The sequence below is a fragment of the Bubalus kerabau genome, chromosome 11 (assembly GCF_029407905.1).
Source record: "Bubalus kerabau isolate K-KA32 ecotype Philippines breed swamp buffalo chromosome 11, PCC_UOA_SB_1v2, whole genome shotgun sequence".
Classification (NCBI taxonomy): domain Eukaryota; kingdom Metazoa; phylum Chordata; class Mammalia; order Artiodactyla; family Bovidae; genus Bubalus; species Bubalus kerabau.
In genome coordinates, this window is record NC_073634.1 from 22,307,132 (window position 1) to 22,325,004 (window position 17,873).

Here is a 17,873-nt window from a genome sequence, read left to right on the forward strand (position 1 = left end):
TGGTACAACATGGCACAACCGCTTTCAAAGAAAGTTTGGCGATGCCACATAAAGTTAAATAGTTAAATGCATAAATCTACTTCTAAAGCCCCAAAATTCTATTTACAGGTCTTTACCTGCCTGTGATTAAAAAAAAAATACAAATGTTCATAGGAGTTTTGTTCATAATAGGAAAAATCTAAAAACAAGCCAAATGCTCATCAAGAGGTAAATTATAAACACAGTGGTTTAAATAAATAACTACAAACAATAAAATTAAATTATTAACATTTATTACCACATGGATAAGCAACAAGAACATTACAGTAAGAGTAAAATGTCAGATATAAAAAGAGTATACATTGTACGACTTCATTTATATGAAATTTTAGAATAGACAAAACTAATTTATAATGAAAGAAACCACAACAGTGGGTACGTCTGGTTGGGAATGAGGGGAGGAGATGACTGTGAATAACACAGAGAAACTTTCGGGCACTGAAGGAAACGTTCTCTATCTTGATAGAAGCAAAAGTTTCATGTATTTGTCAAACTTATGAAAATGTATCCTTAATATCTGTTTTTGACTGTATATAAATTATTTCAATTTTTAAAAATTCAAAACAAATGCCTGCTACTTCACCAAATAGTATGCTTTTTAAAATTATACATACTAAGTTGGAAATTCAACCAAATATATTTTCACTGCTTAAAAAAAAAACCTTCAAATTAAATTTAGAACAGTTAGAGTCTGTAGAATCATCTATTTGTTTCTTTTAGAATAAGACATTTTACAAAAGACTCTGTAAGAAAAAGGAGAAAAAGGTATGTACCTTGATTATCATTAAACACACTCAGGGCTGGAGCAACCTCCGTTGTATTCCACAACCGGAGAGTGCCATCTGCTGAACAGGACAACAAACGCTGGTGTGCTGCACTGTAGGCCAAGCCCCAGACTGCGTCCGTGTGGCCCAAGAGAGGGCCTCTTAAGACAGAAGGATCTACGACAACAGCAAGAATGCAGGGGAAAAGCACAAATCATAAAGGTACTGAGAGAGTCCAATGGAAAGTAGAAGATACAAACAAAGTATAAAATATACTTCCTAGTTTCTATTATTCTTTTGAAATGTAGCAAGAACAGGACTGGAAACAATGCAAATATAGGGTTTAAAGTGTCTAAATTAAAATTTTAAAGTACATATTTTTCTCCTTAAAAAAATCAGCCATTTCTTTCTTCCTCCCTTTTTTTCTTCCCATTTGTCTTGATTTTTTTTTTTTAAAGCATGTTAACACAAACCATTAGAATTTAATCTTCTTGCAGAGAAACCACAACTCGCATTCCCCGAGGAAGTGATGTCCTTCAGCACCTGGCACACACCCTTCAGGTCACCTGTGCTACAATGGTATGACTACCATTAAAGCTCTTGGGAGCAACAGGCCTCTGACATTCTTAATGGACATGAACTGAGACCTACAGAAATCCCCAAATTCTCAAACAAGACACATGGATGATACGCATGTGGTGAGGGAAAGGGGGAGGAGCCAGGAAGGAGTGTTTCATGATAAAAGCAAAATTGGAAATTTTACTTATTAACCCTCACAATGACTCTAGAAGTTGTACTTTCAAGATAGTTCAGAGATGTTAAGTTTAAAATGTCACTGGTGTTATTTGTTCTATATCCTCTTTGCTGCTGCTGCTAAGTCGCTTCAGTCGTGTCCGACTCTGTGTGACCCCATAGATGGCAGCCCACCAGGCTCCCCCGTCCCTGGGATTCTCCAGGCAAGAACACTGGAGTGGGTTGCCATTTCCTTCTCCAATGCATGAAAGGGAAAAGTGAAAGGGAAGTTGCTCAGTCGTGTCTGACTCTTCACGACCCCATGGACTGCAGCCTACCAGACTGCTCCGTCCATGGGATTTTCCAGGCAAGAGTACTAGAGTCGGCTGCCATTGCCTTCTCCGATATCCTCTTTAGTTACACCATAAAATATTTATTGAAGATACACTGTGTATTTGGCACTATGCTAGATGCAGGGGTCATGCAGATGATTAGACACAATACCAACCCTGTCTTCAAAAAGTAATGTGGTTTAAGTACAATAACGGTGGCAGGTACCAGTTACTTAAGAGAGAGACTGGACGCTTCTTGGAAAGAATTACACCTAGAGTGTACAGATGTTGGCCTGTCAAAGGGCAGAGGGAAGGCGCTCCTGGCAAAGGAGGTAGCTCCTACAAACTCACAGGAGGAAAAACAGAACACTACGTCAGGACATTTATAAGAAATTCAGTATTACTGGACTGTGAAATTTGAGGCAAGAAGTGGATGAGATGAGAGTGGTCAGTTTACGGTGGGATGCCTATGACATACTCAGGAAATTACCCTAAAAGCAACAGAGAAACCCTGAAAGGTTTCCCAGAAGCAGCAGTGTGAAGCCAGTATTTAATATGGTAACTGTGATTACAGTGTAGCAGAGATAGGAAAGAAACAAGATGAAGGCAAGTTTCAGAAGACTGGGAGAGTGAAGATGAAAATCAAAGCGAGGACAGTGATAAAAGGGGCAGAAAAGGAGTAAATTCAATAAATATTTAGGGGGTATTAACAAAAAGGTATAGTAATTAGTAAGTGATGGATAGTAAAACAGTATAAAGAATCAAGGATAACTCTTGGGTTTCTAGTTTGGATAAGTTTGGTAGTGCTACCACCTGATAAAGAATATACAAAAAATATTTGAAAACAGACTTCCCTAATAATCTAGTGGTTAGGACTTGGTGCTCTCACTGCCAGGGCCACGGGTTCAATCCCTGATTGGGGAACTAAGATTCCCCCAAGCTGCATGCTGTGGCCAAAAAAATTAAGAATATATGGAAGAAGAAACAGTGCTTGTAGGGATTTATGGACAATAAGACAGCCATTTTGAAATGCTGTGTAGGTAGCCTCTGGCTTAAAAAAGAGATTGATGAGTCAACAATATAGAAAACCACAAAGTGGATTCAGTCTACCAAAGAATATGTGTACAATGCAAAAAATGAGTTAGGGTCTAGCCTCAAAAAATGTCAATATTTTTAGGTGAGAAAATAAAAGGAGTTTATGACGGATAGGGAATAGAAACTGTCATAGAGTTGTGTCAAAAAAGCCTATAGTGAAAAGATTTCAAAAAGGATAGAGTGGTCCACAGTTTCAGATAGCCAGTACATCAAGTAAAATAAGAATTATAAGATATCCCTTGGATCAGCCAGTTAGATAGTTATTGACACTTTTTTTGTATTTAAGTGGCATAGCCACAAGACAGAATGAAGAGGAATGATGTACAGTGAAAGAACATGGAATCAATAACTAATAATTGTGTTTTCTAGACCAAAGAGACACGGGAAGGAAGAGAGGCTAGAAAGATGGTAACAAAGACCCTATATGCAAGACAGCAAAAAAGACACAGATGTATAGAACAGTCTTTTGGACTCTGTGGGAGAAGGCAAGGGTGGGATGATCTGAGAGAACAGCATTGAAACATGTATATTATAATATGTGAAACAGATCACCAGTCCAGGTTCGATGCATGAGACAGGGTGCTCAGGGCTGGTGCGCTGGGATGACCCTGAGGGATGGGGTGGGGAGGGAGGTGGGTTCAGGATAGGGGACACATGTACACCCATGGCTGATTCATATCAACGTATGGCAAAAACCACTACAATACTGTAAAGTAATTAGCCTCCAATTTAAATAAATTAAAAAAAAAAAAAAAAAAAAAAGAACCAGGGAGGGAAATGGAGTCACAAAAGGCTTCTTCTTGCCCGAGATGGGAGAAACTTGAATTTACTATATGTTCAAGAGTTGGACACAACTGAGCGACTTCACTTTCACTTTTCACTTTCATGCACTGGAGAAGGAAATGGCAACCCACTCCAGTGTTCTTGCCTGGAGAATCCCAGGGATGGGGGAGCCTAGTGGGCTGCCGTCTATAGGGTCACACAGAGTCGGATATGACTGAAGTGACTTAGCAGCAGCAGCAGGGGATGGAAAGAGAGCAAAAAGGGTAAGGCTTCAGATGAGTGCAAAAGAGAGAGGCAGCAAAAACGAAAGACAGTGCAGTCTCAAAGGAAACAAGAGAAGGAGGTCAACAGTGAAACGGAAAGGGTTGGCTTGGGAGAATGAGGTCAACTAATCAAGAGAGGATGAGATGGCCGGATGGCATCACTGACTTGATGGACATGAGTCTGGGTGAACTCCGGGAGTTGGTGATGGACAGAGAGGCCTGGCATGCTGCGATTCATGGGGTCGCAAAGAGTCGGACACGACTGAGCGACTGAACTGAACTGAACTGAATCTCTGACAGAGGGATAAAGGAAGTGACGAAAAGCATGAAACAGATAAATCCAGAAAAGAACTGCAGCAGGAGACAGGGTGTTATCTTTCACAAAATATATGTTAAATGATTACTAAATAAATGTTGGGAGAATATTTTAGTTACTGAATTTCTTATCTTAGGTTTAGTGGTGAAATTAATCTAAAATGGTAATAAAAATAAACTATGGTTTTATGAAAAATATGACACTTCATACCATTCTAGAATTTATGGAGAATTTAAAGAGAAAATCAAAATAATTGAAAGAGAATTTATGATAATATCTAGTGATAGATTATACAGTTTTTGATTCATGGTGCTATTTCCAAATCTAAAGGGTACTTCTTAGTTTTTAAAAGTCTTTTAAATTTTTGGTGTTATACACTCTGAAAATCTTTAGCCTCTACACTCTGTAGTAATTGATCAAGAAGATGATGACAACATTCATTTTCCTTCAAAATTATTTGTCAAGGATAGTGACAAAGTACGATTATAGATTAATAATAATGTATCAAGTACTGTACAGGTGCCTACAAATGAAGAAAACAACTGTCAATCAAGCCAGCATTTTCAATCAGTAAGACTTGGGGGTGGGAACTCTTTTCTCAGGAAAAATACATTACTTTCCCTCTTTTTTTTTAGCATATATATATATATATATATCAAACTGATTCCCAAATATAGAAACCCTTTTTAACAAAATAAATTTATTTTCAAAAACATCTCATTTTATCCACATATACGCAATATAAAATGCATAAAAAGAAAAGATTGTATCCCTTCATATTTTGGGGGCGTCACATACCGTAGGAGTCGTAGGGGTCGACGTTGGGGTTGCTGGTGTTCCAGCTCTGGATCAGCCCGTCAGTACCGCCACTGTAGCACTGCTCACCATTGCTGCTCATCACCACACACAGCACTGGGCCTCTGGGAGAAAAAAACAATTTCCATCCTCAAAAAATCTATTTGATACTAGAATGAGTTAGAAATAAGAATGCTTAGTTTTTCAAATGGCTTTGTCTTTTTCTAGTTTGTACAACAAATAAAAAAAATTATCAAAGCGCTATTCATTTTTCTTCCTCTGCTAAACCAGTGGTTAGTGTGATCTATGGCCTACGGATCAAATCCAACCAGTGAACTGTTTTTGTACAATCCTAAAGCACTTACAGTTTTTACCTTTTTAAAATGTTGTAATACAAAACTAAACTAAAAGCAAGAATATGCAACATTAAATATGCAGCCTGAAAAGCATTTACAATCTGACCCTTTTTATATATAAAATGTATGCCAACCTCTGTGCTAAATCGAGTGAACAGGTACATTTCTTAAACTTAAATGGAAAAAGGAAAAGCATGAAATGTGACCACAATTTTTTAAATGTCTCAGGTATTCTTACCAGGTTATCTTTAAGGAAAAAAAGATCAGGATTTCTAATAGTTAATCTTAACTGCCTCAACTTCATTTTAAGAGACAGATATATACATCATCTAAACATCATGCAAATAATACCTAATTTCAGCAAGGATCCCTATTTGGTAGTGATATACTTGTCGCTAACATTACATTATCTGCCACTTTCTTTTACATTTACAAAAAAAAAAATGCTACCAAATACAAAAAAAAAAACCCACATACGACAAATACATACATGAAAGAAAATAAAATATACTAATCAGGCTGATTTACAATGATGCTGATTTAACACAAAGAAAAAGCACACACTTACTTATGAGCTCTGAATGTATAGATAGGCTCCACATCAAGAGATGTGCTCCTAAATCAGAGAGAAAGGAGGATTTTTTATCATTCTAAAAGTCAGTAGTAAACAGTATGACTGAATGTGTCATAAAAACACCCCTAGAAACATCAACACTATGGTAATATATAATTCTCAACCCCAGGACACAATAAAGCTTACTTAACAGCAATCACATATTTCTGTGACTTCAAAAAACAAAATTCTTTAGTAACTGTTATAGCACTTTTAGCACTGTCCTAATCTATTTGATTAAAGGGAGAGAGAGCCTCACTCGTGGAGAAAACACATGGGTTTTGAAGAGATAAACTTCTGGATTTAATTTCCAGTTCTGTATCTAATCGGCTAACTTTAGGCAAATTATTTAATCTTTTGAAACTTTAGATTCCTCTATGTTTAATATAAAATAGAAAAACAGGGATAACAGCAAATATTTAGAAGATTAAATGAGATTCTTCAAGGTAAAACAGCCTAGGACAGAACAGAATTTCAATCAAAGGTACTTTAATTTCCTTGCATTACCATAAAGATTAACATGTCTACCCTTAATACCTGCAGAAACTGTCCACATTAGATTTGGACATCAGAATAGATTATTCATTACTCAGAATACTGAGTGTATGAGTACTCTACACGGCTAATACTGGCCATAACTGAGAACAGAAACTGGATTTAAAATTGGATTGTATTACAGATTTTTTTTTAATAGGCATATGATAGCTCTCCTCATTTCCGAAGTTTTAAATTCAAAGGTAAACAAAGGCTATTGTTACTTGCTTGTGAAGGTGTTATTACTAAGCTACCACCAGCAAGAAATTTCAATATATTTCAAAGTTATAGTCAAGAATATATAATGAGATACCCACATTCTCTCATCTAATATGATGCCCACTGTGAACTAAAGAACTTGAAGAACAAAAGGCACAGTTTGTAACCAGGAAATACCTTTTCTCTGTTAAAGACACCTGATCTACATGAAGATTCACTTGGTTTTAGCAAGATCCAGTTGAGCTGTCAGAGAAGGCAATGGCACCCCACTCCAGTACTCTTGCCTAGAAAATCCCATGGATGGAGGAGCCTAGTAGGCTGCAGTCCATGGGGTCGCTAGGAGTCAGACACGACTGAGCGACTTCACTCTCACTTTTCACTTTCATGCACTGGAGAAGGAAACGGCAACCCATTCCAGTGTTCTTGCCTGGAGAATCCCAGGGATGGGGGAGCCTGGTGGGCTGCCATCTATGGGGTCGCACAGAGTCGGACACGACTGAAGTGACTTAGCAGCAGCAGTTGAGCTGTCTGATGAACATGTATGTATGACAGCTGGAATGTCACTGATTGCTTTCAAATTGGGCAGGAGATATTCTCTGTCAGTAGTAAAACTTCCATCCTCTCCTCTATTTGATGTTCATTTCTACTCTTTAATAAAAAGAGGTATCCATCACTGTAGAAGGGCCCTTGCTGGTAGATTCTGGGTTCTGGACCATGTAATCCAAGGAAGAAAGAGAAAGTACCAAGTGGGATCAGGACTAGCTTGGTGACTGATAAAAGGGGTTTATACCAATTCATGTCTGTCCATGCTTACAGAGGAACCAAGGGGCCAAGGCAAGTATTAGCATGTAAGTGAGAGCAGCAACAGTGCCCTTCAGTCTAGACATTTTGGTCAAGATCAAAAGGAAAGATCAAAGAGGTCTCTTACCCCAACCCGCTCCAGCCTAAGTCCAAACCTAGTAAACAGTGGGGAAGGATTGGAGTTGGGGTTTGACGATTTTAAACATGACTACATTGGAGAAGGAAATGGCAACCCACTCCAGTGTTTTTGCCTAGAAAATCCCAGGGACGGCAGAGCCTTGGTGGGCTGCTGTCTATGGGGTCACACAGAGTCGGACACGACTGAAGTGACTGAGCAGCATCAGCATGCCGCTTACAACAACAGAAACCTCCAGTACAGACAAAGGGTTCCTGAAATGTAACATTATTTAAAATACCAAATAAAGATTATAATCAGCATTCACAAACCATTTCTCTCTAAGGGTCAGTTTTTCAACCTTATGAAAATAACCTAATTTAGCTTATGAGTATGAAGGCATAAACACCCTAAATTACATGACATGGTAAAGGAAAAAAATTAGAAGAAATATTTGGGGAATTTAACAGCAAATAATAAAGTAAGGCTTTCTCTGCTGAAAAAAATATTAATTCGATTATTCAAATACAGTTGAAGTAGAATATTCTCACTTTTTGGCTGGGGCTGTTTTCTGCAAATTCCACATTTTTAACGTGTGATCCTCTGATGCTGTTATCAAAACAGGCTCAGTGGGATGGAAAGCAAGGGCTCTAATGCCATCAAAGTGACTTCTTAATGTAAACTTGGGGTTCCATGTCTTCCTCAATGCATCTTTATTGTTTGCTATCTATTAAAGAAACAAAAGATACCAATATACTTAGTTCAGAATGGGGGGGAAAAACTGTATTTCAGCATTAATTCTTACTGTTTCATCATTAAACTATCATTATTTTGCAACTTTCAAAATAATATAATTTTTAAGCAGATAACCAAATCAATAGGCAAAATTAGCAATATGTCAACAATGGTTTTCTTTGAAGAAATATGAATGCTATAATAAGAAAATACATAACATAATTCAGTATAGAAGGAGGATCAAATAACTTAGTAACAAAAAACAAAATTTCACTAGGATGCTTTTTAAAAAGACAAGTGATTTAAACCTGAATTATAGAATAGAAAGCAATTTTGGGTAAGAGTTGAAAAACTAAATTATCTTTAAACATGTTAACATTACAGAATATGATGATACTTTCAAAATTTTCAATGGTTTCAGACAAGAGCTAAATTTTCTTCAAATTGGTAATGAAGTTTATACACTGGCAACAAAATGTTAAAATTGGAAGAGACAATCAGATATTACAAACATAATTATATATTTATTATGTTCCTTTTCTCCACAGAGGGCTTCCCTGGTAGCTCAGATGGTAAAGAATCTGCCTGCAACACGGGAGACCTGGGTTCGATCCCTGGGTTGGGAAGATTCCCTGGAGAAGGGAACAGCAACCTACTCCAGTATTCTTGCCTGAAAAATCCCCATGGACAGAGGAGCCTGGTAGATTATGGTCCACGGGGTCACAAAGAGTCGGACTCGACTGAGTGACTTTCACTTTCTCCACAGAATCTCAATCTCAATAACTGAAAAAATAATGCATTGTTTTTTCATTCCAACTAATAGAAAAGCTAAAGTGAATAGTGTTTGACTTTACACAAGCACCATGGATGAACTTCATACTCCAAGGCTAACAATCATGGTAGATTTAAGCAAGTATTTGTAATATACTAGAGAAATGTTACCATACTCACAGTTACAAAAATTATCAATGAAACAACAACTGGTATTCTAAGCAGCATTCATTATTTTCTACATTATTCAAAAGACTTAAAAAGCATTAACTCACTTAATCCTCACAACCCTATGATGTAGGAATTAACACTATCCCCACTTTATAGACTATCCATTTTAGGGAAAGAGAAGTTAAGTGACTTGCCATCTAGTAAATGGAGGAGTCAGGATTCAAAATCAAGCAATCTGGTTTCAGAGGCTATACTATTAAACTGTAATTTAGAACCCAGAAATTTAAAATCTGCAGAGAAATTTGGACAGGACATGTCACAACTGGGGCAATGCATGCGTGCTAAGTTGCTCCAGTTGTGTCTGATTATTTGCGACCCAATGAACCATAGCCCATTAGGTTCTCTGTCCATGGGGTTCTCCAGGCAAGAATACTTGAGTGGGTTGCCATGCCCTCCTCCAGGGGATCTTCTGGACCCAGGGATCAAACCCAAGTCTCTTTTGTCTCCTGCATTGGCAGGCAGGTTCTTTACCACTAGTGCCATCTGGGAAGCAGTAAGTGACGAGGAACTACTCTAAGAGTGGGGCTGATTATTTTGGGGGCAGGCAGGGCTGGCAGGAAGGTTAAGACGACAAGGGCAAATGAGCTGACCTCTGTTATTCTTATTAAAGAGCTAAAAGGTTTTCACGTGGAAGAGTACTTAAATTCCTTTGATTATCTTGATGTGGTAGGCAGTCACTAAGTTCCCAATCAGCCCCACCTATTTTTACCTTTCGGTAGTCCCCTTCCCTGGTGGCTCCGATGGTAAAGAACCTCCCTGGAATGTGGGAGACGCAGGTTCATCCCCTGGAGAAGGAAATGGCTACCCACTCCAGTATACTTGCCCGGAGTATCCCATGGACAGAGAAGCCTGGCAGGCTACAGTCCATGGGGCATAAAGAGTTGGACACAACTGAGCAACTAACACTTTCACACTTCTATGTTACAGAATGCTCTGTGATCAACAGCATTCAGCAGAAGTTGGAACAAATTACTTCCAAAATTAGGTTATAAAACCTTTCATCTTGAGTGTTTCTGCTATCTTTTCAGGTGCACTCACATTGGGAAAAGCCAGCTGCTCTGTTGAGGAGCCCACAGAGAGGTCCATGTGGTGAGGAACTGGTCCCCAGATAACAGTCAGCAAGAAACCAAGGCCTTCAAACAACTACATGAGTGAGCCTGGAAGCAGATTTTCCCCAAGTCAAGTCTAGGTAAGACTGCAGCCCTTATCAATGTCTTGATTACAACTATACCAACAGCCAGAGTCACATAATTAAGCTGTCCCCAGACTGCTGACCCATGGAAGCTGTGAGATATAAATGTTTGTTCTTTTAAGCTGTTAAATGTGGTACAAGTTGTTATGCAGCAATAGATTGCTAATATGCTTAATAAAATTAGGAACTACATTTAGAAACTGAGAAAGACTAACACTAAGTTTTCTAACAATTAAGAGTTATGAAAAAAGGATGAGCTTTCTCCAGAGAGAGGACTGAATTCCTTTATGTATTAGACAAACTCTTTGCAGGAACAAAAGCATCTAATGGGAATTTCTGCTTCTGGTCATGATGGACTAGATCATTAGGACCAACTGTGTACTGAGGACAAGTAGAATAGCAAAGCTATGAATAAAAAATCTGGAACTAACAAAATGGTGGGAAAAAACCTAGGATCCAGGTGAAGACAGAGGCCTACAGAAGTAAGCCTGGTATCTAGAACTGTTTTCCCCAGCGAGTGTTTACTAATTTCAGAAGAGATGGGTGAGAGGTTGAGCTGTGTTTCTGAGGACTTTGCAATGCAGAGAGATATAGATTGATGTCCAGGGCCTTCCAAGAAAGTAGGGCTTAGTAGACTACCTGGCTTTAGGTTTTGATTTCAGAAGGCTGTATCCTACACATAAGAGTGAACTACAAGAACAAAAGCCTTTAAAAGATTGTAGATCAGCTTTAGATCATCTAAAAAACTAAAAATGAAGCATGTGATCCAGATTTCTAGTGGCTGCAGACATCTGAGAGAAGAAAATGAAAATATACTCTTTGTGGAAAGATGTAAACTTAGGCCTGAAATTATTTCTAGAGACAATTTTTCAAATATAGCTATTTGGACATAGTACAGAATAACCATACCCATATGAGATACAACAGCATAAATGAAAACAAACAGAAATAACACATAATTAGTAACAGAACTACTACTGAGTCTCTGATTCAAAGTTTAAAGTAATCATGCTTACTATGTTCAAGAAGATAAAAGACTGAAAAGTCTGGAAGAAATCTGTAAATAATTTTTAAAAAGTAACCCTAGAAGAAAAGATATAAGATCTCATTAGATGAGTTTAATTACAGATTACATATAACTGAAGAGAGAATTAGCTAACTGGAAGATGAGTTATTAAAAAAATCTAGACTGAAGTACAGAAAAACAAAAGATGGAAAACACAGAAGAAAGAGAATCAGAAACAGAGAATATAGAAAGAGGATCTAACAATATAACAACAGTTCTAGAAGAAGAAAAGAGGGAGGGAGAGAGGTGTAAAAGCAGTATCTAAAGAGAATGGCTGAGAACATTATAGAACTCAAGGAAACATATTAAGCAAATTTAAAAAAACCACGAAATCTTTTATGACAATCAAGGCATAGAGAAATATCAGTCACAGGAAAAACTGTCCATTACTGAATAACCAAAAACAGAAATGACAGTTGATTTTAAGAGAAAACAACAAAAAAATGAAATATATTTAAAGAACTAAAAAAAGTATGACAAAAACCAATACAATTTTTGTAAATATCCTTCAATTAAAAATAAAGGAAACAAAAAGCACTTAAAATTTTTTTGCAAAGTGAAATTTGAAATCAGAGATAATAGCCTAGTCAGGCAAAAAAAGAGACAAGTAAAGACAATTCAAGAAAATAAAAAACTAAGAGAGTTAGGCACCAATAGATCTTCATTAAACAGATATATTGTATTCTTAGAGTAAAAGAAAAATGAACCCAGTGGGCAGTCAAATATGCAGGGGAGAATGGAAAAAGACAAGACAGTTAATGTAAAACAGATAATTCTGACTACTGAGTGTACAAAACAGAAGCTGGTAGAAGATTAATGTACACAGAAATAAAATATATAACAGGAATGACATGTACATTGGGTGGGAGTTTTTTAAATAAAGTGTTCTAAAGATCCTTGTATATAAAATTTTGATAAGAATATGTGTAGTAATCTGTAATGTAAAAAGTAATGAAAGAGTGCATAAGCTTCAAATAATGGAGAGGGGTGAATGATAAAAAATAATCAATCCCAATTTAGGCAAAAATAGAAAAACACAGAATAGGCGGCACAAAAAATGGCAGGATTAAGTAAAAATATTATTAATTATTTTAAAAAGAAACAGACTAAATGCTTCCTAATTTTAAAAGGCTGTCAAAGGTTAAAAAATAAAAGCCAGCTAAATGGTGTTTTTAAAAGACATAAATTATAAGGATATAAAAACACTTAAAACAGAATTTTTTTTTTTTTCCCCCCAAATCTGTATCACATATGTGGAAAATGGAGTGCAAGGAGCCTGTTTAGGTTAGGTTATTGTGGTAGATCCAGGTGAAGAAAAATGGACTAGGAGGGGAATAAAAAAGATGTACTACATGGATTTCAGTTGTTGGAGGTAGAACCCGAAAGACTTACTAAAGGGCTTAGCACAGAGGGAGAGTTTTGATCTAAGGGAAGAGCAGTGAGTGGTAAGGCTCCTCTTTGGAATACTTCCAAGGTTCACTTAGGGATCCATGCTATACCCTCTACGTGGCTGCACTACACTGTATTCCCCAACGAAGACGATGAAGTATAAAACTGAAAGGATTTTAATGAAGAGATAGGGTAGGCTGTAAATACTTTATGAAATAAGCAACTGTTTTTCTGATACTTGATGACAATGAACAATTATAAAAGAACTGTGTTTGAGATTAACTAAATGGATGTGTGCATAAAGGTATAAAGATTCCAATTTTGGTCCAAATCACTGATAGGTCAACCTTAGCATCTGGAAAGTATCTTGCATACACCTTGTCTAACAACAGCTAAAACTAGTTTCTCAGCTGTTGTCTTATTCACAATGTATTAAATAAGCAAGACAAATGTTGCCATTAGGCAGGCATGGTACCTTAAAACATAAGACAAACCCAATCTTGGTGATAGAAAAAGGAATTCTTTCCCTTATCTAAAACCAATGAATAAGCTCTACTAACTTACAGATTTAGGTAAAACCTATAATTTTAATCTGCATGATGTGAAAAGTATCATTATGCTCATATTTTCAGTTTGTGATTAGAACTGAAAATTCCACACTTGTGAAGAAGTCTCACTATTGTCATCTTTTTCTATAAAATGAACTTTCTATTTTTTAAAAAATAAATTAAAACAACAAAAATAAAACTGCTACTCACATCATAAGTTAATGAATCTGCTTCGTTGGCCACTGTAAGGCCTGCCAATTCTCCCAGTCCCAGTTCACTTTCAAGTGCTTCATCTGCTCCCATGATGAATGACTTCCCAGAAGAAGGAGGAAACGTCAGTGCTTCCACTGAAGGGAGAAGACAAAAGAAACATTAAAAAAAAACACTTCTAAGTAGTCAACAATTAATTTCATAAGGGCATATCTACATTTGATTATTTATAAATGCTTTCAAACACAGTAAAATTCAGTACGCAGAAAATCCTGAAGAAGTGCTTGCTCTTTTCCATATTTTAACCATTTAAAGGTATCATCTAATTAGAAAAGTACAACATGAAACAAACCCTTTTTCACTATAGAAAAAAAATGTATAAATGTATAAAAGTAGATTTTTCTCATTTGATATTTCATGCTAATTACCCAAGTGATTTCTATCAATTATTAAAATATGTATAGTAAGTGATTTAATCTTTTTAATTAATTTAATTGGAGGATAATTACTTTACAATATTGTGATGATTTCTGCCGTACATCGACATGAATCAGCCATGGGTAAACATGTGTCCCCCGATCCTGAACCTCCCTCCCAACTCCCTCCCCAGCCCATCCCTCTGGGTTGTCCCGGAGCACTGGCTTTGGGTGCTCTGCTTCATGTGTTGAACTTGCACTGGTCATCTATTTTACATATGGTAATGTACATTAAAACATGTATAGTGATTTTGAACATTGCTGGCTGCATTCAAAATAAAATTGATTAATTCTATAACCTAAATAAGAGAAATCGCAAATGAAAATGGGTCATAATTGTATTAGTAAAAAGCGCGTATATAAGGCAAAGCTAATTTGTGTTGTCAGAACTCAAGCCTACCGCTGGAGAAGAGGGAAGGGGCAGTGTTTGAAGGCAGCACCATCAGGACTTCTAGGCCCTGGTGACATTCTGCTTCCTGACCTAGGCAGTGGTGACATGACTGGTTTTGCTTTGAGATAACTCACTGAGCTCATCCCTATGACTTAGCAGTTTACTGTAGATATAGTATATTTCATTTAAAAATACTCATTTCAAAGACGTTTTTTATTAAAGTGTCTACTGGAACACTTCTTACAAATGCCAATCATTCTGACAAGCCATCAGAGATCATTCTTTAAGTAGTTTTCTCAAGGTAGTGACTTTATTGATGACAAACATTTATGAGTTGATTAGATGAATTTAGTAGTTTAACTTTGGCTGCTAAAGAAGTTCGAGTTGGACACAACTGAGCGACTGAACTGAACTTTTTTTTTTAAGAAACAAGTCAACTGTACTAATCAATGTATGCAGAGAATAGATTTATGAGATGTTTTTCAGTTTCACATTCAATAATATAATTTTAGATTCAATCATAAATATTGAAGAAATGAAAAGAACAGCTATGAACTTTTAAAAATACTAGTGGCAGGAACTCTACTCAAAATCGTTACAAGAACAAAATAGAGTATAAATTGATAAGACATTTTCAAACCACCATACAATAAAGCTGCAATAATAAAAATGGGTTTTACACAAACATACCACATGTCTTATAAGGGGCTTGAACAACTCTAAACATTTACTAATAAAGAGCAGGAATTGTTTCATTTAGAGCAGCAATTTTCATGCCAAAATTTCAACCAAATGATTCACATGAGACTAGGAGGTTAGAGCTTCAGCCAGGTGTTCTTTTGTTTGTTTTCACACCTAATATTGCCAGAAAACTGAGTTCAGATATGAAGTAAAAATGGTTCCCCCCCACGTCCCCCAAAACACTAAGATTTGTGATTTGGTCACTCACATTGCATGGGATAATTTAACTAACTGTTCTAGGAATGGCCAAGTAAAATCTGAAAACAAAGGAAGGCAACCAAGCACATACCAGTGGCTAAGCCAGCAGACCTAAAGGCCAAAAAGAGAGCTCCAATGGGCAAACCATGAACTGACTGCTCTCTAAGAGTCCTTAGAACTTTCAATTAGAGGTCACATTTCTATTAGTAACTAAATATTACAGGCTCTAATCAGCTTTTACAAAATAATTTAAATATGCCTCAAGTGCAGCACTCACTGCCTTCTGAATAATTATAATAAAAATATAGTAATAAACTTACATAGCACACACAAGCTATGGAAACTTCTTCTGAAACTGGACTGGAGACTGGAAAGCATCAGTCACAGGCAATTAAATCTACAACATATTTCTTAAATGCCTTTTCTACTTGTGAAAATTCTGTACTGTGGGAGCAGACGTAGGACCAATACTACAGATCATAAGTTAGACATTCAACACTTCTGTTCTAAAGTTTCTTAATTTTTTTTTAATTAGGGGCATTTTCTGTGGTTTATACATTCTTTTCTGCATATATGTCATTTAGAACATATTCTGCCTCTATTATTATAAGTGGATTACATGGCAGAAACCAACATAACACTGTAAACCAATTATCTTTCAATTAAGAAAAAAGAATTCTATAAGATGAAATTTCTGATAAAACTCTTTTGAGATTATTAGAATAAGAGGAAAAACTAACTTTCCTTCTTATCCAGACCTGATCTTAGAATAAAGAAAGTTCATTAAAATTCTCATATCTATAGTACCAGCTGAATGAATCTCCTAGTGAGTAACAAACATACCTGTTGAGGCCCCATGATTCACATCTTAATTTAAAAGATATGTACCTACGTCAAATAAATTGTTCATCTAGAATGTAAAGGTATCGTATGTGGTTCTTCATTATTTAATGTATGGAAAACAAATTCCCAGTATACTATAATTAATACTAATAAATTAGCTGTGCAATGATCAAACAATTTACTGAAAAAGTATTCCAAACACAAAAATCTATCCATCAAGGGTCTGTCAATTTACATTTCTCTAAAAAACAACCAAATTTAAAACCAAGAAAGAATAATAATACATGTTTCCTCTGTGACTTTGGTGGTTTTATTCAATAAATAATAATTTGAAGAGACATATCCACTGCAAATAATTATAATATTTAAATTCAAGGCAATTTTCAAAAATAAATTTCAAAATATATTCATTAATCATGAAGATTAATTTTATGTCACTCATGACTTTCAGCTAATGTAAATATATATTTTATAATCAATTTCCACATATAAGCATTTTATAATTTATAAATAAGAATATCGGAACTTCTATCTAAGAGATGGAAAACTGCATTTATATAACACAAGATTATACTATAAAAAACTGGGAATAATCTAAATATCCAAAAGGGGAATGGTTAAGTATCAAGTCTAAAATAGAATATTTAATTTAAAATTTTAAATCTTAAAATTATAATCATGAATTTATGATTTTATATATATAAATACAACTGAATTCTTCTACATGGTGACTGTAACTGTAAGAAGTATATGCACATAGACAAGGACTGAGAAAGAACAAGGAAATGTGACTAGACTTCAGGTACCTTTTTTCTCTTTTTGTCAATAATAAATTGCTTAAACAACGGAGAAGGTGATGGCACCCCACTCCAGTGCTCTTGCCTGGAAAATCCCATGAACGGAGGAGCCTGGTAGGCTGCAGTCCATGGGGTCACAAAGAGTCGGACACGACTGAGCAACTTCACTTTCACTTTCCACTTTCATGCACTGGAGAAGGAAATGGCAACCCACTCCAGTGTTCTTCCCTGGAGAATCCCAGGGACGGGGGAGCCTGGTGGGCTGCTGTCTATGGGGTCGCACAGAGTCGGACACGACTGAAGCGACTTAGCAGCAGCAGCATGAAAACATTTATGTGAGTCTCAAAGTAAACATTTACTAACTATGTATATACTCAGTTTTCTCATTGTTGGGATGGTATTAGAACTACATGTATGCACATCAACTACATGGCTTCTGTGAAGCTGCAGGGGGATGTTCTAAACTACAATTTAGACTTGGTTTTAAGTTTATGCATCCTTTTTCAAGTCTTAAAAGACTATAGCTAT

General features: G+C 36.3%; 1 protein-coding gene across 5 annotated transcripts in view; it reads right to left on the bottom strand.

The window, feature by feature from the left end:
- Positions 1 to 17,873, bottom strand: part of STRN (striatin) — a 118,140-nt gene that overhangs the window by 27,041 nt on the left and 73,226 nt on the right. For all 5 annotated transcript variants that reach the window (XM_055539806.1, XM_055539802.1, XM_055539803.1 and 2 more), the window contains 5 exons: positions 13,900 to 14,036; positions 8,309 to 8,484; positions 6,044 to 6,091; positions 5,123 to 5,244; positions 813 to 980 (listed from right to left, as the gene is read on the bottom strand). In XM_055539806.1, the coding sequence (XP_055395781.1) occupies positions 813 to 980; positions 5,123 to 5,244; positions 6,044 to 6,091; positions 8,309 to 8,484; positions 13,900 to 14,036 (651 nt within the window). The remainder of the gene's footprint in view (positions 1 to 812; positions 981 to 5,122; positions 5,245 to 6,043; positions 6,092 to 8,308; positions 8,485 to 13,899; positions 14,037 to 17,873) is intronic.